General features: G+C 42.8%; 1 protein-coding gene across 1 annotated transcript in view; it reads right to left on the reverse strand.

The window, feature by feature from the left end:
• Positions 1–25,252, reverse strand: part of ANKIB1 (ankyrin repeat and IBR domain containing 1) — an 82,084-nt gene continuing 56,832 nt past the window's right edge. Inside the window, exons 12-20 of the mRNA XM_015408641.1 lie at positions 24,060–24,194; positions 20,065–20,151; positions 19,911–19,977; positions 18,692–18,837; positions 15,436–15,614; positions 13,785–13,836; positions 5,865–5,976; positions 3,835–3,968; positions 1–3,485 (exon numbers count right to left, since the gene is read on the reverse strand). Of these exons, the coding sequence (XP_015264127.1) occupies positions 2,733–3,485; positions 3,835–3,968; positions 5,865–5,976; positions 13,785–13,836; positions 15,436–15,614; positions 18,692–18,837; positions 19,911–19,977; positions 20,065–20,151; positions 24,060–24,194 (1,665 nt within the window). The 3' untranslated portion in view covers positions 1–2,732. The remainder of the gene's footprint in view (positions 3,486–3,834; positions 3,969–5,864; positions 5,977–13,784; positions 13,837–15,435; positions 15,615–18,691; positions 18,838–19,910; positions 19,978–20,064; positions 20,152–24,059; positions 24,195–25,252) is intronic.

Genomic DNA, 25,252 nt, shown 5'->3' on the forward strand with positions numbered 1-25,252 from the left:
CCAAACTTTCTTTCTGAATTGTAAAGTCAATTACTGGGGTGGTCTTAAATTTTAAATAAGTACCAAGAAAATACAAATTTAATATGCTAATTTCATGCTTGGAATAAAGTCAGCACAGAAACAATGGAATATACTGCACAATCTAAACCAAGTTACAGGAAAAACCAGAACCCACAAACTTCACTATCATCACAGAGAGCACTCATACATATCTTAGCTTTGCAAGACACCTTAGTGCAATACACAAAATCTGTGTAAGGACCATCCTATTTGGAAACTATAACTTAAAGAAGCTGAATGTGCGTCTCAAATTAATGTAAATATAAGACCAATTCATGTGGACAGAAACTTGAAGACCTATTTTAGGTTAGGAGGATTTAATACCAGATTACTGTTTAAAATTTTTCCAGTGTTGGGGAGGGGTTCAACATCAATACTTTCAGGACAGGGCAGTTAGAAGCGAAGCTATAAATGTCAATGGATCTACAGAATACAGTAACAGAGCAGCAGACTATTCCTTCTAAAGAAACTTTCAGAAGAAACAGGTATTTCTTTGAATTTTGGAGTAAATAATTCATATGTAATTATTTAGTATTATGAGTTACAGGGAGTGCAAGATTTCAACAATAATCTTTAAATGAAAAAGAGTTAAAACACTTTTTTCTTGTAACTCACAGTAATCAATATACATACAACCTTACTTGCTGTCGTAATACTTTACTATACACACTCAGTAATGAGAAACCTTTACATCAGACATCAGCAGATCTCTCATATCAATTCAAACGTAAAATGGAGCATTTCATTTATTTTGCTTGTATTATTCTAGGTTTTAATTATATGCAAGCAAAACAGTAATTTAAACAATTTCCTCTAGTTAAAATTACAGACTGTATCACTGTAACTTACAATGAGATTTTGATGCTTTTAAGCCAATTTAACAAGAATTTTCTTCACAGTAGGACACCACTAGGGAAGGTCTTTTCTCTCTCTTCCTTTTACATTAAACAGCAACCACACACCAAACAAATATTGTGCAATTGAAAGAATACACAGTAGTGTTTGTTATTTATATAAAAACTTTGAACACTTAGGGTATGGTGCTCCTCTGTGCAGGCACATGGAGGGACCCTTCAAAAGAGCCCTGTTTTGACCCACCCCACAGGCAGCATACCAGCAGTAGTGGGAATGGGCATTGTGTGTTTGACTCCTCCATTCACCCTTCACACGCTGCTCAAACAAGTTATGCAAGTTAGAAGTTCCACTGACAGTGCACTCCTGAACAGATTTACACCCTTCTATAACCCCTTCTATATGTGTAACTCTGCTTAGGAGTGCACTGTGACTGGAGTGGGAAGGCTGGATGGAGTTATGGGAGGCATGCAAAGACTTCCCATTACTTGGACTGCTGCTCCAGCACACATGCCAAGAGATGGAGGAGGGGGGAAACAGAGTTCTGTGAGTCCTACAGGGTGTCCTTCCTTGCTGTGCCGACACGGTGCAGAATCATACCCTATGCAATTATTTATTGTAAAGGCAAGGCCATGAGTGGTTTTTTTTATTTTTTTTTAAATGGAGGTCTTTGCAATTCATAGCACAGTAACTCCAAAAGAGATAACTGAACTTAATTAATCATTTAACTGTGGCAACTATCTGTTTGGATTAGGCAAAGGCACGGTATACATGTTGCATGTAACAAGTATTATTACACCTTTATTGTGGGACTGCCTCTAAACTTAAAGGAAATTTCATTTTTTTTATAAAATGTTACCATTAAACACAACTGCACCAACAGTGCATAGAATGCATTGTTAATTATGGAAAACAAGGAACTATGATTGCACTTCCATTAAAGTGTCTTTCAATACAGTATAGCTGCTGCTAATCAACTGTACTTCAATGTTTAAAATAACTGTTCTTAACAGCAGAATTAGGCTTAATTAACTTAAGGTACAGGTTTTATGAATGCAGTCACTATGGCAATAAATGCCAGCTAAATTTCTGAAGGGGAATGCTTTCCAGTGGTTTTTCCATCGCTAAGAATTATGGGTCAGCTTTTAAGACAGGAAAAACTGCATACTTTGTGTTGAAATTGATTTGCTATTCACAGTTTGGCACTTCTATACTGTAAATAGACATGAAAAAATCTTTGATTTGAATTAGAAAAAAAAAATCCCACTTCTTGGTTTGAAAGCAGCATTAAAGAGAAGTATCATATACTTCAATTCACACCGCTAGTTAAAGATTAGTTGGGCAAAAGGCTATGTAAAAAGCAAGGTATAAAGAAAAACGTACTGCTAAGCACAGTTTTGTTAAAAGACAGTTAGAATAAAGGAGAGGGGAAGGAGAAAATGGTTTCTTAGGATCAGTAACCCAAATGAATCTTAGTAAGCCTTTAATCCATACTTTCAAGTTAAGGATCACCCGCCTAAGGCTAAATAGATGCTGCATTGTATTAGGAATGTAGAGTACAAACTATTTATTCCTCTCTCGTCAAAGCAAACAAGATGCTGTTAAATGCAATGGAAATTCCCTGAAAGATTTGTATAATCTTTATAAGGAACTTTAAGGGAACTCCTACGTCTTCCACCTCTACATTACCAGTAAACAACTGAGCTCTCCTTACGTGGGCCAGTCTCCAGAATGCTTACGCCACATTGTGTACCTCTGGCAACTGCCTAGCCTGTCTGGCTCTGTAATCAATTTCTATGTTCAAACTTTTTTTTTTGTGGTCACACCAAATGTACATGCTCAGTCCACTCAGTTGAGGTTTGGGATGTCTGACTTGAAGCATCTCCTGAAGCGTCAACCTGGCTAGCAGACTTCCCAGCAGAGTCACCACTTTGCAGTGCCGCTTCATCGGGGAGAACAGCTCCAGCTGCAGCACTCTCTTCCGTCTGGGTGCATCTGCCTTCGTTTTTCAGTGCATCCTCAAAAAGTGCATGCTCTTCCAGAGGGTCCTGTCGCACACTGGGAATATGTGGCTGCTCTACCAAGCCTTCTTCAGTACTGGGCTGCTGTGGATCATCATCGGTTTCTGTACTTGCTGAAGGAATGAGCGCAATACTCTGAGGATTCATGTCATGGAACCAGGCCATAATGTTTCCGAGGAGGTTTTCATTTATATTGGGGTCTTGGGTACTCGAATCGGCTTCACTAGAGGTTGAATATAATCCACTTCTTGCATCACTGAAAGTATGAGAACTAAGGTGGTCGGCTGAAAAGGGATCACTGTCTGTGCTTAGTTTCATCAGACTATCACCAAGTTCTAATAGCTCTGAGCTACTTAAAGCAGCCCTTGGGTTGTCTATATTTATGGGACCAGAGTCTAACCTTGTAGGCAAAGAAGTACCTATTGCTCCTAGAGAAGCTTCATTAGTCAGAAAGTCTCTAGTTTCCTCATCAATAACCAAGCCAGATTCTTGCAATGATAACTGAATAGCAAGGAGGATATTGGGGTCGTCTTCATCCAAGGAACTCAGAGCCTATGAAAGGTTAAAAAAAAAACAACCTTCAGAACTAAAAATGCTCATGTATATATTACAATTTTATCCGTATTATTTCCAAGTTCCTTTTAAATCTAAGTTCACAGTACATTTATTCATTCATGAGAATACATATTTACAATGTTTAATTTTGCCTAATACTCTGCTTGTGAGATCCAAAGCATGCTAATTTGTAAAGATGTCCCCCTCAAATAAATGAAATTCTACATGTGTTTACAACGGAGGTGTTGACAATCATCTGCCAACAACCAGCTTAAAGTGAAAGATACAGAAGGCAGAAAGATGCAAGGTAAAGAAACAGCACAGGACAGGGCAAAGGGGAATATACCTGCAGAGAATCTTGGTTTTCAGAGCGACTGACAGGAGTATAGTCATGAAGAGATGAGCTGTGAAGGATGCTCATGGAAGCAGAACTCACCATGGAATTACCATGTCTTCTGTTACTGCCAGCGTCTTGGGTATCTGCTCAAGGGAGGGAAAAGGATTTGTTGTCACACTTTCCAAATCCACAGTTTTACTGGCATGCGTCCAGCACTCTGGCTCAGCAATGTTTGAAGCCTTCCCCTCCTTCGACGTGTAAGTGGCTCTTTGGCTGGAAGAATGGCCATTTAAGATGGAGGAAGGATCCTCTGGCCCAAAGGAAGGCTTCAGGCTGCTGACCAAAATGCCAGGATACAAGCCAATACTTCCTGCACCTGAGCCCAACTCTGCATGCTCATCAACTGAAGCATTTCAGCCCTTACAAAATACCAGGGCGAGAGGTGGGGGTGAAAATAGCGAATGTACTTCTTCTGACAGCTGATTCTCAGAATGGGGTTTTTAAAAAATGCTTAATGTGGGATGTTCGTTGTGACTACTCTGACTGCAAATATGTATTTGTCTATAATGTATGAAACCTGAGGATTAATTTCATGGCAGTATATCGTTCTTGGGGACTGTCACACTTACTTACAACTGTTGAGGGGAACACATTTTTGGTAGTTGCATAAGAAATACAAGGCTTATGTGTTCTAAGATGCTACCCATTACCAGTATAAAATACAAAACATGGCTCTTCAAATTCCCTCATTAAGGTGGTGTGAACTGGGCCTTTGAAACAGGGAAGCACTGCAGGAAGCAGGCTATGTTCTGAAAAAAGAATTTTTAAGCTAGTTGGCAGTGACAGACTTTGTCTTCATAATTATTTTGAGGGGTTTTTGGTTTTTTTGCTTATGTTACCTTATTCTGCTTTGTTATTTTAAATAGTGATATGGAGTCAGGTGTATACATGAGTCTGGCAACAAGCTATGTCACTACTTGTTGCCAGACTCATGTACACACCTGGCTCCATCCCTACGCCCTTCTTCCACAAATAATGGCAGTTAGAAGCTAACATTGGTTACCTATGACGCGGGTATGCTGGATAAACTAAACAGAGTTAATTTGTCCCCTACAAACTCAGATTCTAAACTCAATCTGCATGGCTATTACTTCACAGAAATTCCATGACCCCAGCCACTGTCACCACCTTTTGCTTTCAACACTGTTTGGGTAAACTCCGTTATTCTTCTGGGCTCCACAGTCAACCTCAGACAGACTAAAATTATTCCAGAAATATTTTATTTCCCTCTCCAGTGCAATGCTAAGCAGAGTTATTATACCCTTCTATACCCACTGACTTCAGTGGACCTAGGAGGATGTAACTGCACTGCAAATCACTTCCTATTAGGTTACATTTGGCCATTTGCAACTTCATAGAGTTTCCCCCTTGGTAATCAAATATTAAAGTTGTTTTCGGTTGCCCCAGAAGATCAGACCAGAACCAATGGGTTGAAATTAAATCAAAATAATTTTTGGCTAAACATTAGGAAGAACTTCCTGACAGTTGGAGCGGTTCCACAGTGGAACAGGCTTCCTTGGGAGGCTCTCCTTCTTTGGAGGTTTTCAAACAGAGGCTAGATGGCCATCTGACAGCAATGCTGATTCTGTGAACTTGGGCAGATCATGAGAGGGAAGGCAGAGAGGATTGCATCAGTGCTTAGTTCTTCTGGCCCTTTCTTACACTCCCAGGGAAATGCTGATTGACACTTTGGGATCAGGAAGCAATCTTTCTCCAGGCTAGTTTGTCCAGAGATCCTGGAGGTTTTTTGTCATCTTCTAGGCGTGGAACAGGGGTCACTTGGGGGTGGGGGGGAGGTATTTGTGACTTTCCTGCATTGTGCAGGGGGTTGGACTAGATGACCCTGGAGGTTCCTTCTATGATTCTATGAAGGATTATTTGCTGGCAGAAGCCTCTATCTTGACTGCTTTTCTCTGTAAATCAAGAAATAGCCACTGTGCACAGCAGGGGGAGGAAGAACATTCTGTGCAAGATCTTACCTAGCGTGCTTTCACTAGGGTCATCTGGGTCCGCAGCATTACTAAGCAGGCTGTGCATATCTCCACGCCGACGCTGTCTGTGCCTCCTCCGATACTGAAATTCAGCATATTCCTGCATAAACCAAAGGTTACAAAATACAGGGGAGCATGCAATAATAATTCTGGGCATCACAACAGCACATTTAAAGAAAAAAGACTGCTTGTGATTTTATGCATTATAAAATCACCTATTTTCATTAACAAAAAAACAAACCACAACCCAGCAGTCTATACCATGCAAGCATTTTTTAAAAATAAAAAATATACACGATAGCCCCAAGCACACAGAGCTACTAAATTAACAGCTTAGCTAACCTAACAAGGCTTTCTACTGTTCTTTGACTTCTTGCAATCTGTTTTGTTTGGATACTTTTTCACACAGTAATGTCATCTGATACTCATGAACCCTTACTTTACATTGTAAAAATAAATGGCGTGAAGCAGAAGTGCCTGGTATGTGTCTTTTGCAAAAATTAAAATACCGAACAAATATTACCCAATTCCAAGATTTACAATCTTCTGCATAAATCATGATTGTTTTGTTCAGAGTATCATAAACATATCTGACAAGTTTTGTTTTCCCAAACTGTAAGTCTCGGTTAACTCTTTATAGTGTAATCACTGTCACCCTTCACTAGCAAACATAACTGATATACAAACTAACTTTCAGTTTGTAACATGTACAAAAACTTTAGTTTGCTTGCTTATGTGCAAAAACTGAGAGTGCCTCACTCAAAATCTGCAGGATGTAACAGCAGTTGATTGAGGTCTCACTTGGTACACGACTCTCGTTTTGACTACAAGAGGCTGGACTCATGGCCCTGGTGAAAAGTTGTACCATAACCTTCAACTGGGCAGCTGTCAACAGAATGGCATGTGTGTGTGTGTGTGTGTATAAAAACATACAGCAGGCCAAAGAAATCCTCCTCCACATGTATACCGACAGGAATAAAATAAATCTCATGTCAGTTCAGAGTGCTGTTTCTGTGGAAATGTCATATTTAATTTTAGGATTTATTAGCGAAGAGAGACTGCGAATAGAACAAAAATACTGTAATATCTTTATGTAAATATCAGGGGTTAAATCCTACGTGGGAGGGAAGGTGGCATGGTATTGCCCAATCTTGATGGATTTCAGAAGCTAAGCAGGGTCAGTTCTTGGAAGGGAGCTTCGCTCTATCTCCCCCTCTTTTCTCTTGTATGCATTAAACTTTTGTTATTGCTAAAAAAAAAAAAAGTTCTTGGAAGGGAGACCACCAAGGAAGACTCTGCAGAGGAAGGCAAAGGCAAACCACTTCTGCTTCTCACTTGCCTTGAAAGCCCCTTGCTGGGATTGCCATAAATCAGTTGCAACTTGACAGCACATACATACCTAAATCTTAAGGCAGTTCTATTTATGAAAGGGATAATGTATCTGTGATATCCACAAATTTGCTATTCACAGTGCAGGCCCCCTAACTCAGGACTGCATCCTACACTATTTCCAACAGTCCCCCAACTTGTGGGGGGGGGCGGCAGGGGGAGACATTCCTTTTGTAAACAGAGCTTACATGTTTTAGGATCCAGGCCAAGATGTCTACATTTTGAATACATGATACTAATCAGGTGGTCACATTTCCATAAGGGTAATGGAGAAGGAACTAGCAACAGTTCAGCCAATCTTATCACTTCATACTGTCCCTCTAAACCTCCGAGCCCAACAGATGATACCAAATAGGACTGTCTAAAGAACAGCAGAACCTGATCCACTTTGCACAAGGAAGTCATGTCACCATCTAGCACAACGCTGCCATAACACTCAAAAAGGGAAAAGCATCTAATTAAAATAGCTTACATCCTAAAGAACCAAAATAGTAGCAAATGCCTCTAATATCTGCATTATTTGCATATAAGCGCATGTTGCTCATCCCTTTTTAATAATTAAAATGTTTATAATAAAACATTCAATTATTGGGAACAAAGCATTATGAGGAGAACTGGGCAAAAGCAAGCCAGCCAATTTGCCTCTAAGAAGCAACTATACTTCTGGACGCATAGCACTATTCAGCAACAATAGAAAAGGAAATATACAGTAAAGCATATTATAAAATATGGGCAATAATCCAGTAAGTTTAATTAATGCAAAAAGATCAAAATCCATAAAGAAACACTGAAGTAATATCTGCCTTCTTATCACACCACAAGAAGAAGAAAGAAGAGACTGGACTTATACCCTGCCTTAACTCAGAGTGGCTTACAATCTCCTTTCCATTCCCCGCCCCACAACAGACACCATGTGAGGTAGTTGGGGCTGAGAGAGCTCTTTCAAGAACTGCTTGTGAGAGAACAGTTCTGAAAGAACTTGTGACTGACCCAAGGTCACACCAGCAGCTTCATATGGAGAAGTGGGGAATCAAACCTGGTTCTCCCAGATTATTGTCCGCGCTCTTAACTACTACACCAAACTGGCACTCAAAGTTCATAATGCCATGTATATGCTTCATGATACTGTTTCATTTTGTGTGGCTGCGCTTACTTTCTTTTTGTCTATTCTTCCCTTAGCCTGGGTAAATGGATTGTCTCAGCTGAGGAGTGAAGTTTGCTTCTCTGTCTTCCTAGCCTTTACTTAACCCTTATCTCTGGAAAGCTGTGTTATCCTGGAACAGTGCAATCAACTCCTGCCTGTAAATGCCAACAATGACTGGTGCTGCAAAGTAAAACATGGCTGCACTTACCTGTAACTGTTGCTCATCAAGTGTTCTTCTATGCAGGCACACATGGGAACTGCACAGGTGCAGGCCAGCTGTAAACATTCTAAGGTTCTTGACAGTGTAGGGCCTTTTCATGCAGTTTCCCACCCAAAATGTGTCTATAAAAAGGAAGAGAGCACCTCCCTCCTTCAGTTCATAGATACCACCACTGGAGAAGGTACTACTAAAAAAAGACCAGAGAGCTCACAGCAGGGAAAGGAGGGAGGATTGTGTGCAGAGAAGAACACCTGATGTCCTTCATCAAGAACACCTGATGCTCTCATTGTCGCTCTCTTCTGTTCAGTCTTGCTAGAGACTAGCAAGAAACTTACCTAGAATGTGAGTGTGGAGCTCCTAATGGAAAAGACAGCAGATGTTGGATACAGAACCTCTGTAGTTCTCCTAAGGTGAATGCCTTAAAGCATCTGCCAGCATATTGTCCCTTCCTGCTATGTGGATGGCCTGGAAACCCACCTTGTGTTTCACTGTTCACTCCCAAATGCAAAAAGCTTCCTGGCATAGTGCCGAAGAGACCCATGCCTCCCCCCCCTCCCGCCACTGAGGAGAGGGAGACAAGCTGTTAAAGCATAACTCATGGCCCCTAGTTTGAGGACATTTATGTGGAGATTGCCTTTGTGTGGAAACCATAGTACAAAACCTTGCTGAGACTGTAGGCGCTTTTGGAATTCTGACACAGAGCGGTGGGCACAGCCACCAAGTGTCTACTGCAAGTGGTGAAACAAATGACAAAATGGCTGCCACAAGAGGTGGCACCAACCCCAGAGCATCAGGGCACACAGGGTCGGCCCGAGGTGTTTCTGCGCCCTAGGCGAGGCACAGATGCCAACCTTCTGGTGGGGCCTGGAGACATATGGGGGGAAGGGAAACAGGGGGGTCCTTTGGTTTCAAGCTCTTGGGGCGCATCTGCTGTGCGGCCTGGCACTCGGCTGGGCAGCCCCTTACGCTCTCTCCTGCAGCAAATAAGAAGGCCTCCTCCTCCAAGCCGAGCTGCCCACTGGAAAGGGCAGCGCAGGGCAGGCGGGTCCTCCCTGAAGCAGGCAGGGCTGTTGGGTCACCCCCGGACCTAACTCCCCTCAGCCTGGCAGCCGCCCGCCCCTGCAGACAAGGTTGGCCGCCCGCCCGGTGTGAGGCTTGCTTGCCATCGGGTCCTACAGGCGCAGAGCCCAGCCTGCTGCAGTGGACAGGCAGGTCCAGCTGGGTGAGAGAAGAGCCGGCCGGAGAAACTGTGCCGGGAGCGGCCAGAAGTCAGTGGGCTCGGCTTCCCTCGGAGCTCTGGCTCAGGAGAGGCCCTGCTGGCCCCGAATCCCACTCCCCTGGGAAGAGTCAGGCCAGGGAGAGGGCAGGGCTGGCTCCCCTGCAGGAGCCCCATTCGGTCGCAGTCGCGGCAGGGCTGGCTTGAGTCTCACGGACACCCAGCAGAGGCAGGGAGGGCTTCTGGAAGCACCTGTGAGGAGGGCGGTGGGCACCCCCCTGCACTTCCTTCCTGGCGGTGTTCCCGGAATCCTCCAGGGATCAACCCAGTTCCCCCACGGGATCTTTGGGGCGAGGCCCGGAGGAGGGTTCCTGCTCTTTTCTCCTGGCGCCCAGATTGGCGCAGTCCACCGTCCAGCCGGGCAGAGAAGTCACCCAGAAGGGCCAGGCCACTTCTCCCCTGCCCCTGCCTGGCTACGGGGAAGCTGCTGCGGCAGCTGGCGGCGCTCGGGGACGGGGGACGTGGGCATGGCTGGCTGGTTGCTCACCTAGAAGGTCAGAGCAGAAGAGGCATATACTTTTCAACTCAAAATACCAAACTTTCTGTCCTCCCTATCAAGGGGAGCATAGTAAGCAGAGCCTTTATGGGAATCTTCCCCCTGCAATGACAGTTTGGTGTAGTGGTTAGGAGCATGGACTCTAATCTCAGAGAGCAGCATTTGATTCCCCACTCCTCCACATGTAGCTGCTGGTGTAACCTTGGGTCAGTTCTCTCTCAGAGCTGTTCTGGAAAGAGCAGTTCTCAAAAGAGCTCTCTCAGGCCCACCCACCTCATAGGGTGTCTGTTGTGGGGAGGGGAAAGGAAAGGAGTTTGTAAACTGCTCTGAGTCTCCTTCAGGTAGTGAAGGGCGGGGTATAAATCCAATCTCTTCTCTTCTTCTCAGTCACCATTGAATTTGTGGTAGGACAAGTGAAAAGGAAAACTGAACCCTCCTGCCAGGTTTTGCATATATTTTTCAGCCTTTTATGCACTAGCTGGGACTGATGCTGGTCTGGTCCAAATATCCTTTGTGATATCAAGCGTTCCTAAGCATCACTGGGAAGGCCACTGATCCCACAGCCAGTGCAGGACTTTAAAGACTAGATCAGCATAAGCAGGAGTGAATCAAGTCACCTCTATCTCCAGGGGCTTAGCTATGCACACCAATTATTCAGTGTACTGTTGAAATTTCTCACTTGAAGAGACAATGGTGTCTTCAGTGACCACTTCCAAAGGAGATGGTTTGGAGGCAGTATCTGAATCAGACTTGGACCCCTGGTTGCCCTTGACCCATGGCTCTTGGTCACCTGCAGCTTTGTCTGACTTTCTTTTGAGTCACAGACGCTGGTTGACATTTGGATCTTGGTTCCAAGTGGGAAGGAGGACGGTTATCATAACTGGAATGGTAGAAGTAATGATAGTATGGGTAATGATAGGGGGAACCTTCATACCCATAAAAGAGTGAAAAGGAGTTTTGTAAAAAGTGTATTGCAACCACTGATGATGCTGACAATCATCACAGTAATGAGTGCACTCATTATTCTACAAGGCACACACTCAGGGTGCTACAAGAACAGATCAAGGTGCAGTAAGCAAAGTAAACCACCCACAGCATATCTGGCCTTTGAAGACACTTCTTGACTCTGTAAAGCTCCGGTAAAAGGAGGCAACAGCAAGACCAAACTGAAGGGTTCCAGCATTTCAGGTATTTCATCTTTGAAAAAAGAGACACGCAAGTAATTCTTCTGATGAGGAGTAGGCTACAGGGTTTTCAGAGCCAACAGTGGATCCAAGACATCTGCTGGAACCGTTAGAGTGGAAGACTTTTTCTTATGAGAGGATTTAAACGTTAAGAAAGAGACTGTTGCAGGCTTCTTGAGGTGCCTTGTCTTCATCTTGGCCTTCGTTAGTGGAGACTCTGAATGACTTTGAGGAGAAAAATGCAATTGTGGGACTGAAGCTGCAGCTGGAACTTGTAGTAGTAGCAGTCAGAATTGGTGGCACTGAGGAGGCATGCTTGAGCCTTTCAGGGCAGTTTCCCCATAAAATGGCTTTAAGATGAGGAGAAGAAGAAGGAAGAAGGAGAAGAGGAGATTGGATTTATACTCCGCCCTTCACTTGGAGTCTCAGAGCGGCTTACAAACTCCTTTCCTTTCCCCTCCCCACAACAGACACCCTGTGAGGTAGGTGGGGCTGAGAGAGATCCTTCAAAAACTGCCCTTTCAAGGACAGCTCTGACAGAACTATGGCTTGCCCAAGGTCATCCAGCAGGTGCAAGTGGAGGAGTGGGGAATCAAACCTGATTCTCCCAGATTAGAGTCTGTGCACTTAACCACTACACCAAACTGGCTCTCATTACGAGACTTCAGTGTAAACTGTTTTCAGACTGAACACCCTATGCTGTCATGTGTCCTGCGAGACAAAGGAAGCAAGAGTTGTGTAAATCCAACTGGGCCATCTTGGTTCCACAGCAGAAACACCTTAAATCAGGTATCTGAAGCCATCAGGTGTCAAATCACCAGAGGGTGAGTTTACAGAGGCAACAAGCCATGAAATCTTCTTTGGAATCAAGTCAGGGACCGATGAGTACAGACTGAAATGTCCTTCTTCAGCAGCAGCAAAAGAAGAACTAAGAGAGGTGCTCTCCTCCCTTGGATAGGCACACTGGGCAGGAAACAGCGTCAAAAGGGGAGGAGAATGCCTCATGCTGTCAGGAGCTTCTTCAGAATGTCCGTGACTGGTGTGTGCGTGTCGAGTTCCCATGTGGGACTGCACAGAAGACATGATGATCAACACGAGTCCACAGCAGCAAACTCAAGGCAAAACAATAATTCTTCAAAACATCACAAAGCAGTTGAGGAAAACTATCTCATGCCACTCAGTTTCTTTGAAATCAGAGGCACAGATGGAGATGGCATACAAAATTAACCTCTTCAGTCTGGTACAGTTTCAACAGTATGTCTGCTGAGCTGCTGTACTAAGTTCTCTACTCCATGTCTTGTAGCCCACAGCAAATCACACTAGACAGGGGTAAAGCTGTGAGATGCCACTGTGGACAATGGCATTGCTACAAGTATAATCCCACACGCAGCCACGTTCACATTTCATTGAAATGTAAGACACAAATGGGAAATACGGTATAGCTAATGTAAGGGAAGTAACAAGGAAAGAAGCAGGAATATAGCCCCTGCATCGGATTAGTTCCAAAGCTCAGAGCTGATTGTGGGCCCCGAGCTAGGAGCCGGGTCAAGAGGAGGAGGAGCAGCAGCAGCGGCTTAAATGTTGGCAAGGATTCCATGCCTATGACACCCTGTGAGCGGCTTTCCTTCCTTGATAACAAGCAGCACGGGAGAGAGCTTGCTTTTTAAGAGATGGAACATTTCCACCCACTTATCATATCCAGATCCTGACTTGGGTAGCCCAGGCTAGACTGATCTCGGAAGCTAAGCAAAGTCGGTCCTGGCCAGTATTTGGATGGGAGACCTCCAAGGAATACCAGGGGCTTGATGCAGAGGCAGGCAATGCAAACCACTGCTGAATGTCTCTTGCCTTGAAAACCGTACGAGGTCACCATAAGTCAGCTGTGTCTTGACGGCACTTTCCACCACCATCATACCCAAACTGCTGCTCTAGCTGTGGCTGTGTTTGTTCAACCACAGTTAAAGCAAGCTGAAGGAAAAGAATGCCAGACTTTGAGCCCACTGGAGGCAGAGATTTATTTCTTACATACTCACCCTAAATGAACAGTGTATGAAAATATATATATATATTTCCTTCTATTGTTAAGCAGCAAAAATAGAAATAGTATGGACCAACATTAGGAAGCTATTCATGCAAAGTTAGAATACATAATTTCCATCATATGCAAATTTGCATAATTAAAATTCACAAAAAAATTACCTCAGGGGATGCAAATCCTAAATATTCCCAATCCCATGTTCCTCCAGCAAAGCTATAAATTAAACAGATTTTGATATTTAAGAACAGAATCCAAGGAAAACTAGCCAGCAAAGTGAGAATGAAACACTTAAATGTTAAGTTATTAATGTCCTAATCTTACTACTTTAAAAAGCACAAAGAGAACTACAAAATTAATCAAAATGCTGGAATTGCTAGCAAATTTTTAAACAAGACCCACAATTCATAAACATTTCATTGATGCATCACAATAAGGATAATGAACAGTCTAATAATTCAGATTTATGTTGATTAACTTGATATTCATTACATAGTACAGCAAGTGCTTCATCAGCAGGCACTCTTGGGGCATGAGGCTGCTGGTTAATCGAGTGTGCTGGATCATCCAGTGTATTGCTTTGCTCCACCCCCTACAAAGAGGAACTCACAGCAACCAAACTCCATCCCACTGGAAACCCCAGGGTGACTGGCAAGGCCCTTCCCCTCAAGCCACAGCTGGCCTGGAGTCTTCCAGGAGAGCTGGACTCTGACAGCTTGAGGCAGACGAAGGGGGAAAGACATAGCTGAAGTTGCCATCAGTTGGCAGCACTGGCTCTCAGTAACCCAACAGAGGCCGGAGGCATTAAGCCATCTGGCTGGTGAGGCTAGAGTGGGCACACGCATGCCCAAAGGTGCAGTGGTATAGTAAAGGATAGAAGCTTGCCCCCTGGGAAATGCTGATTAATTGAGCGTTCTGGATAATCAAATGCTGCACACTATCCAGGCCCTGGGTTTTCATGCAGCATTTGCCTTGATGAAAAATCGTATAAAAATCAAACGATCACCAAAGTTCTGCCTTTAGAGCATGCCGCACCTGTTCATCCCATTTTTTTTCGTATTCCACCTCCAAAATCTCTTCCCTCCTATACCTATCTGTTGTGTTTACCTTATTCAGAATGAATCTGCCCCTGTCCCTTAGGTAAGATCGACACGATAGCACATATCTTTCTGGAGTGTCCTTTGTATGCTAATCTCAGGAGGAATTATATTTTACTGTGTTTGCAAATTCATTCGGACATATATTCCTATTACTTAGTTATCTTTTTACTTTCTGACAGGGATCCAGAAAGAATTCTAGTAGTTGCAATTTTTTTTTACTCCTTTTGTCTATTGAGTGATAAGTGAATAAAAGGAAAGTGCTGAATAAAGATTTTACTGTATTATACTGTATATTGGACCAAAAGACTAGCAGAAAGAAACAGCATCAACAGAAGATCACAACTTCTCTTCAGCTACTCTGCCTGAGCCCCTGTGAAAGGTATGCAATTCATTTCAACTGGTCTTACATTCTATTACTGTCTCCATAGCTTTTAGGGAACATCCAGCTTTATGACCACTAACCTAACACATTTTACTGTAATTTTAATTGGATACAAAAATGTTTTTTAAAGTAAAATGAATAGATGAAGCATTTGCTTTCCTGAACTAGTTCAACAAATACCACATTATGTCAAATATTTTATAGCTCTTCAGTACAAAACTATTAGATGTCTACCTGCTCTAGCAAATGAGAGTTTACAAGGAAGGCTTACCAAGCTTGTGGCCACGAAGTGAGCTTCTCTGAGCATGCAAATCTGTATTATGATTAGGTTACCTGCGCCTTGGAGCTTCAGGAGAATCTGCAGGAGCAACTCCACGGGCCACAGATGCCAAAAACTCTTGCCTCTTCTGCTGTACAAGGCAGGCCGCCCGAATAATTTTATGACGAGGAGTGCGAAGGTAAGGCCTGTTTACTTTCTGAGCAAGATCCTCTGTGACCATTTCAAGGTCTGTCTGTAATTTTAAAAAACCCAAAAACCTCTGTGTCAAATCTTTATAGGCTAAACAAGAATAATTTCTGGCAGCTCCCAACATGGTCCACAAAATGTAGCTTGCTGTCAGACAATGATGGCAAGTGCAGACAGAGATGCACAACTGCTTCCTAAGCTCTAGCCAGCTTTGCAATGTCCTCCTCTGGCATGACAAAGTAGCAACTAAGAGTTCTTGAAAAGAAATAACAACTCATTTTTATCAACTGTCCATTGAGTAGCTATGGCAAAAATGAAGTTACTTTAGGAAAACTTTAAGATGCTTCATTTTCTTTTCCAAGTACTGTGCTATAATTCTTTTCCCCGGTCAATATAATCTGAAAAAACTTTAACATACATCTGGTACAGAGTTTACCTATTGTCTGAACACCAGTGCTTGAAGCAACAACAAAAGGAAGTTCTGGCCTCCCCGTGCCTGCTTGTAGGTCTTCCATGGGCATCTGATTTCTCAAAAAGAATGCTGAATTAGATGAACCATGGGTCTAATCTAATATGGACCTTTTTATGACAGCTGATCATAGAAAAAAATTGTTTTGCGATTAAAATTGAGAACTAGGTGCCATAGTTTAGCATATGTAAAGTCACAGTACTCCAGCAGCTCTAGTGAGGGCTGATCTTGGGTTACCTTCCATTAGAGGCCATTTGCACCTGGCCTTATCTAGATTTTGAAGAAAGCAATGGAATCTCTCCACTAGTCCTCTTCTGAGGGAGAAAAATGCACTGCTTCATTCAGATGCTATTTGCATAGCTGACTTCAACACTATCCTCCGTCATTATTCTCTGGTAGATGACTTTTGGGGTGTCCCCTTGACCAGTCTCAATATACAAGAGGATCTTTAAGATCGATGCTGTGCTGGATGGAAGTACAATTATCTGCTCCATATTTTCTCCTTGGTAGATGTTGTTTAAAAGGGACCATAGCAAAGCATCTTATTTGAGCCAAATCACCTTTCCCATTCTTAGAATGGCTTTAACTTTTTTTTCAGGTTTCAACCCATACTTTCAGCCACTCTATTCACAAATACCGATTGCTGCTTGTTTTTGTATTTGTGGAGCCTTCGTCCTTAAAGACTTTTCACACGACATTCTGTTCTGTCCTTTGTATACAGAGCCCAGAAACAAATTCAGTGGAGAAATTTTAAAAGGCCTAGTATTTTTCCCCCTGCGGTGAAAACACTATCCTTCCCTCCTTCTGATGTGGGTGTGTATGTCTCTTACAGAGTAGCACTGTCCTCCCTGGCAGATAAGAAAATTCAGGCTCAAGCTGTGCTTAATGGCTGAGGCTCCATCAGTATGCAATGAAGGTCCTAATCTGTTGATTACGTGTTTTAAACAAAATAGCTTTGTTGTTCTTTATCCATGTTTTACTTGTATGTTTTATCTGTTCAATTCTGATGGTCTGTGGCCATATACAACAAACACACTTGAATTAGCATCCCACTGTAACAACAATCATTGGTAGGCATTTTATGACCCTTAGAAAGGATGACAACACAAAATACTAGAGACACAATCCAGCCAACATTAAGAACCATTTATGTACGTGCTTAACTCTCTTTCACTGAGAATGGGACCTCATGGCTCTTGCAGGTGCTTCCACTCTACCATGTGGGGTGTGGAATTTAGCCCGATGGTTCAAGTCCCAAGTTGCAAGACCTCTGTGAGGATTCACCTCTCTTTTTTTCATCATCCCCAACTGAAACTGCTGCCACAGGCTTGTAGGGATATGCCTGTTTAGTCCCTCTGTAAAGTAAATTCTCTTTATGCTTCTTTGAAGACTCCATTTCAAATTAAGAACGTTAAACCTTTAATGGCAGTGTTCTTTGCATCCTGGGTAGCACAGATGAAGGCGGCTTATGTGGGTGCAAAACTCTTATGAAAGAAAAATGTAACTTTAATTCATGTCATTAGTTTGGAAATGGAGATACTTAAAGTTGAGCAAAAATTGTCTAACAACTACAAAGCAAAGGGGAAAAAATGATTAAACACAATTCTTTCACCATAGATTCAATTCTCTATAATGGCAGAATAATCTTAAAAGTTACCAGATTTCAGTTTCTACTTTCTTGTGGTGGTTCTCTGTCTGTCACATTTTTTGCATGCTTTTCCTCTGGCATTTGCTAGAGCAGGACCAAAAATGAGCCCTCCCTGCCTGCCTCAGAATCTCTGAGGATGCTCTCCTGGCATTTCCTGGCCACGTTTCCACCAGAGTTCCTTCCTTTAAGCACCATCCGATCTCTCCCCTTCTGCTCGTGGCTCTGGGAGACTGGCTTAATGTGACTCCTGAAGCTGCAGGAAAAACTCTTCTGTTCCACTGGTTACACTCCATTAACATACCAACTTGGCACCCTCCTAGTCAGACTGAGGAACAGTTAGAAAAACACGAACTGCAGCCTTTGGCCTATTTTGGAAGGCTGTTTTATGTTTAGCATTAGCAGAGTGGAAATTAAACATTATTCTTCTAAAGCTGCACATTTTATAGAAGTTGGGTAAGGTGTCATTTCATAAGAGTTAGTGGGATTTTATATGGCTGAACTGTGTCCTAAGAATACAGGTCTAAAGAAAAGGATCATTCAATACAATACACAGAACCAGGGCTATTTTGGGGCAGGAACGCACAGGAACGGAGTTCCGGCTGGCTCCCAACTTGGCCACGCCCAGCAGGAACTCATTAGCATAATAGGCCACACCCAACAGCAGAAACTCATTAGGATTGGCTACATTAGGGGTGTGTGGCCTAACATGCAAAGGAGTTCCTGCTACAAAAAAGGCCCCAGGTTTTGACAACAAACAAGGTAAACAGAATAAAACGCAAAAGGTGGGTGTGGCTGGATAACCACACTTCTGGTAACATGTGGGTGCGGCCTAATGTGCTAATGAGCTGTGCTGTCAGGGATGTGGCCCAATATGCTAATGAGTTCCTGCTGTTGGGTGTGGCCTATTATGCTAATGAGTTCCTGCTGGGCTTTTTCTACAAAAAGAGCCCTGCACAGAACTATTAGGGTTTTCAAAAATGCAGAAAAGCACACATGTGTTCTTTACCTGCATAAGTTCAAATATTTCCTTTTTTGTGCTTTTGGGTTCCAGAAAGAATCCATATGGGTAAGAACACTTCAGGATGCGCCGGGTTTTCAGGAGTTCTTGGACTGCATCTTCAATGAATGTGGTATCTGGACAACGTCCCTCAGCTACAAGAGAAGATATAATATATACAGATATAAAGCTCTGGATTCAATGGTCCCCTTCCCAGGATTCTTTGCTGAAGAGCTATAAGAGAAGTCTAGGTATTACAAATAGAGTTTCCTCCCACCTGCTGATGTGATGACTGGTTTTATCAATAGAAGATACCAAACACTGAGTACTGAGTGTGCATAAAATTAGACTACTTCCTCAAACAAACTGCAATCTAAACTCCAAACAGGGAAAAAAACCCTCTTTAAATAACTCCATTGTTAGATTGCATCCACATTTCAAAGGCACACTGCTACAGACAATCTGAATTTGTTCTCCTTCCAACAAAGGCAGGAACTTAGCCTGCCTTTCTTGACCACTTTACCATGGAAGAGACTGACATTTAAAAAAGACAATTGTACAGTACCAAGAGCAGAAGTCAGTTTATAGTTGGACTGCTGTACATAAACCTTCTTTAACAACAATGGAACCTCCATGTTCAGAGGCAGTATATCCATGTATGGTGGGGGGACAAAGAGGGAAAGGAAATTGCTGGATCAAAACGGGGCCTGTGTTAGACCCCATTTTATTCCAGTATAGGCTTTTGTGTCCTAGAACCCACTTCTTCAGATGGAATACTTAATATAAAATATATATAAAATCTTTAAATAAGAATAACCCTAACCCTGCTGGCTCTTAATTAGATCACTGAAAAGGCCACTAAAATTTCTTGGGCCTGTGGAGTACAATCTCAAGGAAAGATGAGGGAAACTAAGGAGCAATCTGACATCAGCTTATCAAGAATGTCAGAGGGGAATATATGACATGGAAGATTTTTACCGCTTCAGTATATTTGGACAAAATATCACTGAGTCTTAAATAACAGAAAATACAAAGCCAACGATATATTTGCAGTATAATGCTGTATTAATTCTAGGTAAGCAAACCGAGTCAAACCAGGCTATCAAAATATTCAGTCTTGTATTTACAAAAGCAGACGCCAGAAATAATTGCTTTGTGAAAAGCTCTGATATAAGTATATTATACTAAAGCACCAGGAATATATCACAGAAAACACTGAAGCTCCTACTTCCACTGAGAGCTCTGCTCAGCTGCTCCATCTTTTCTTTGGCTGTTTTTAGAAGGCGTTGTTCTAACTAAAAACAACAGGAAAAACAAAGACGATGAGAATTTCTGAAATAACAAAACTGTAAAATAATTTTATGCAACTACAGTAACCGTACCTGATAGCTGAGCTCATGGTTTTTAAACCTTGTGTAATAGTGCATAAATCTATCAAGTTCTTGAAATCTTTTGTGTTTCTTTTCAGCCTGGAAAGAATGATAAGACATAAGAAGGGGAAGAAACCATTAACAACTTTCTGAGTTCTTTTCAATATACCGCTCATAAATAAAGCAAATGTGCATTTAATCATTTTAATTGCTAACAGCGTTTTATTCAAAAACAGCAGAATGACAAATACTCTATAGAGAAACCAGCCAGCTCAAACCATAGCTTCCACAATTCAGAAGTCAAAGACAGATGCTTGATGGTACTTTTATAGCAACTTTAAAACAGAGGAGCCCACAAGAACATTGTGAATCTCTGTTCAAGTGTATTTTAATCTGTGATGAGAAACCAGAACAACCAATACAGCCACTATCACAGAAGGACCAGGACAATGTAACTGTCCAAATTCAAAAAGGTGGCTTACAGCAACACTTCATCTCCTGAAGAAAATAGATGTATTTTCTAGTGCTTTGGTGGGCAACTCACAAAGTCATTTTCTGCGCCTCTCCCTCTCCTTGCTGTTAATTGTAATACTGCCCATGGGCCTTTGTGATCATCCCATTATCTCTTGAGGAGAGGAGGACATCTTATCCCAGTTGGGTATTCCCTTTCCCTGGAGGAAGGAAACAGGCTGCTCTTCCTGTCTCAGATGGGGAGGAAGCGCCCACCACCTTCAGTTCTCTTCCTGCCTCCTCTGTGACAGCAGAAATTCTTAGGAGCTTTACTGAATTTTTTCCCTCAGAGGCTGCTAGGATTTCATCTTCCTACTTCATCATGTGACTCTTCAGTCTCTCCTTTCTGCTCTTCTCTGTTTTTATTGCCATCTGGTTTCCCCGCCCCGCCCCCCGCCACTTCCCTCAGACACCACGGTGACTATCTACAGTCCAAACTGATAACAGAAGTGTCCGACACCAATGTGACCTTGGAGAAAGAGCTCAGTGTGGTGACTCCCCAGCTGTGAAGCAAGACAGCCCTGCTAGACTAGATGTCCTGCCATCCTAAAGTGGCAGAGCTCCAGGGGAGAACTGGAAGCCACGTCATCTCTGGCTCTAAGGATGAAGCAAAGCAGTCATTTTTGGTGCCAAAATCCTTGGTGTGTGATAGCAAATCCAGGGATGGCAAAAAAAAATATCTTCCAATCCTTGCAAAACCTGGCCCTGCTCTGGGGGGGTGGGGTGAGTGTTTAACATTTCAACGGCTGGGGGAGGACAGACAATTTCATTTGTGGCCAAGGAAATGGACAAAAAAGAGCAGGGACCCAGCAAGCTAGGAAGAGGTACAGCCACCCTGCCATCACTATGCTCCTACCCCACTAAATGTCAGAGGATGTGAAGGGTTTCACAGGCACTCACACACCAGGATCAGTCACTGTGTGTGTGTGTGTGGGGGGGGAGTATTTGTGAATTTCCTGCATCGTGCAGGGGGTTGGACTAGATGACCCTGGAGGGCCCTTCCAACTAAATGATTCTAAGGATCGGATCCACCAATGGTCTCCCTGGTACACCATTCTGCCCCATCAAGCACATATAATGATTCCTCTGCCCTCAGGTCTAACAACAGGACCTTCATAATTCAGTTGGAGGATTCCGATATGGAATCAGATAAGGAAAGAAGGGGAGGTTTTGGAGAATAACCTAACCTAACAGGATCAGCAGTCTTATTACCTCTTTTCATAGAGAAGCTTCTCCCTAAAGATTTTATACAAGGAAGACTCCCCTGAAATATTTTCCAGATATAAAGTTCTGGGCTCAATGTTCCCCTTCCAAGGGTTCTTTGTTGAAGAGATAAAAAAGAGTGGTTGGATCCCGTTAGTCAGCACTTCCACGTGGGACATGGACCAACCCCCACCCCACCCCCGGTTTTCACCAAGGCTACCAACTTGCTCATGATTCCTGTGGATGCTCCACTCACAGCATTAAGTTCATGAGAGGTTCTTACCAAACATGGGGAAGGATCATTAAAGGATGCCACGGACAGAAGAAGTGATGTACCCATTTCCCAGTGCCTCATCGAGAGACAGTGCAGCCTAGAAACCATAAACCATTCTTGGACACTGACATGATAATGTCTGTACTATCACATCAACGATTCTCTAGCATATACAGCATTGTTTTCACTGTCCATAAGAGAAAAGGAGACTGGAAGGGCCATCCTAAACTTCCAAGTTCTCAAAGAGTTCATAGGAAGTTCAAAACGAAGAACCCTGAAGAGTACTACGGGGGCTGTTCAGACAGGGCATCCTACCTACCTTCACATACCATTTTTTCCACTTCACAGACACCTTTCCAGATTCACCTTTGGGATACAACATTTGTAATTCAAGGTCATGCCTTTCTGCTTGGTGTCAGCTCTACACTTCTTCACCAAGCTAATGGTCTCTAGAGTAGCAGCTTTCCAAATCAGGGGCATTCACAGATGACCATCCAACATGCTTTTTTTAAACCAATTGCCAAAAAGGCCAACTCACTCCTGCACAATCCATTCTGCACCTGGAGGCAATCATATTCAGACAGCAGCAAACCTTTTCTCTCACTTGGGGAATGAAAAATGATAATTCAGGCAGCAAGACTGGTCTATTCATTCAAGACAGTGGATCTAGTGTTCCTGGCTCATCTGCACAGTTCAATGATTTCTCAAGTTTATTTATTTATTTATATTTATTTATTATTTACATTTTTATCCCGCCCTCCCCGGAGGCTCAGGGCGGCTAACAAGGCGTATTGCCGAATAAAACAATAACACCGTACAACATATTTAAAAATACATCACCATTAAAACACTTTTGGTGCTCCTCTCAACCAATTCCAAAATTACAATTTTGAAAAGCAAGATGGCCGTCCCCTAAACGTCCTGTTCTCACCCATGATGCAGCAATTATGGGGCGTTGATGGTACATGCCCACATCCTGATATCCATATATGGGGCATTGATGGTACATTGGTGCGTTGGTGGTACACTGGTGGCGGCGGCTCCTATTCGAAAGCCTGGCGGAAGAGCTCCGTCTTGCAGGCTCTGCGGAACTGTGCTAGGGGCCGCCGAGCCCTGATCTCCTCTGGGAGCTCATTCCACCAGATAGGAGCCACCACCGAGAACGCCCTATTCCTGGTCATGGTAAGTCTAATGTACCAGGGGCCTGGAACATCCAGTAGATGCTGATTCCCCGACCGTAGTGCCCTTGGGAGAACATGTGGGGCAAGGCGGTCCCTTAGGTAGGCTGGTCCCTGAGTTACGGTTCCCTGAATGACAGCCCACTCTCGGAGACTGCAATGGACCCTCCTGCCCTATCAGAAACCCACTGCCTTCAAGAAGCATCTAGTCAGTTCTAGGGACAAGATCTGAATTGGTGGATAATAAATCATCACCTTTAGAAGGACAAGCCATTCCAAGTGTCACCAAACCTAAATCACCACAGATGCCAGCCTCTTTGTTTGGGGAGTATACTATTCTTTAGGGTATGTACAAGGTTCCTGCAGTCAACAGAAAAATTCCTGGAGCATAAACTTCCTAGAGCGAAGAGCCATCTCCCTGATAGTTGAACATTTCCAAAACAATATTCAGCACCCAGACACCTGCATCAGAACAATTAAATATCACAGCCAAAGCACACATGAACAGACAACAAGAAACTGGGTCCAAAAACCTAAAATGGGAGTCAGCAACCATGTTCAATGGGGCAGAGAAACACCTCTCCTCTCTGAGGGAAGAACACATCAGTGGCTGATTGGACATATGCAGGCTGGCTCAGTCAGAGTCGAATGGACCAGGGGGAGTAGTCACTCATTCCAGAACTTTCAGACCCTGTCCCTTAGCCTTAGACATCCTCTAGATTTGTGGACCCCAATTTTACAGTACAAGGCTTAAAGTTCAGGCTGACGGAAAATGAAAAGCCAGGAAGGAAGACAACCAGAAATACCTTCATATAACTCCTCAATATCATTCTGCTTCTTACCTCTGCTGTCATTTCCTTGGATTGGTCCTCTACATGTTGAATCACTTCATAGCGAGTGCATCTATAATAACCTCCAGTGGAAGAACTATGTTTCTTCCATTCTTCCAAGCATATCCAACAGAAATCATATTTACACTTGAAAAGATAAAAGACAGATTCTTAATCAATTTCAGATTTTGTCCCTGGATCTAGAGCATTAACACAAGAGAAATAAAACATACTGTCTTCACAACCTAGCCACAATCCACAACCTTTCGGTATCACTGCTGTGAATTGTTTTAACAACTGTACTAAACTATGCTTTGAAACTTAGTTTCAAAAGAAAATTTAGCAACTACAGATTGAGTTGAGTAGTGCATCTTCTAAATCCATATGCATCAAAATGCCCTGTTGAAACAGTTCATCCACACAATTTGTTTAGAAATGTTCTATGAATTCTATCTATCTACACTTCACTTCAGCTTGAGTAATCATTCGTTTTGCAGCTATGTGGTGACCTCAACTGAGCAAAATATTTTCTGATATCTACAAAACATTCTGTGTTCAGAATTACAGGGAGATAAACGGACCTACATACATCAGACTGCACTTCCAATCAATACACTGGGAATACTTTGGGTGTTATATAGTAAGCACAGACACAATGCAAGTAAAGAAGCAGATTCTCACATTGAACGGTAATTAAATCAGCTAATCAGAGTGATGTACATGGTGAGTACCATTAGGCCTTTATTTTAAAATTCACAAAGTAAACTTTTAAAACATCTATGTATCTACTTCTGAACCAAGCCCATGAACGCAGATAAAAAAATCAGCACATTGGGGCCATGTACAGAAAGGACAGATGGGGGACTCCTCGGGTTTGCAGAAAACCCTTATATTAAAAAATAAAGGATGGGATTAAATAAAAGAAATATTTAAATACTAAATTCTTACAAAATTACTTCAAGAGCTTGGCAGCCATTCAGGATTGCTTAAATAACTGCACACAATATCACCACTGTTGTCTTTGACTGCTGAAATAATGAAAAATGATTGTCGCAGTTTTGACGCTTCAGGTGGGTAGGAGAAAGTAATGGGCAGACACGAAAAAGAAGAAGGAAAATCGGGAGGCAGGGAACAAAGCCATTGTGAAGGGAGGGAGGAAACACAAATTAAGTAAAGGAGGCAGAAGTATAGAAAGGGGAGAAGCT

This window comes from Gekko japonicus, unplaced genomic scaffold, assembly GCF_001447785.1.
Source record: "Gekko japonicus isolate JY-2015 unplaced genomic scaffold, Gekko_japonicus_V1.1 scaffold1868, whole genome shotgun sequence".
In the NCBI taxonomy this organism is placed as follows: Eukaryota; Metazoa; Chordata; class Lepidosauria; order Squamata; family Gekkonidae; genus Gekko; species Gekko japonicus.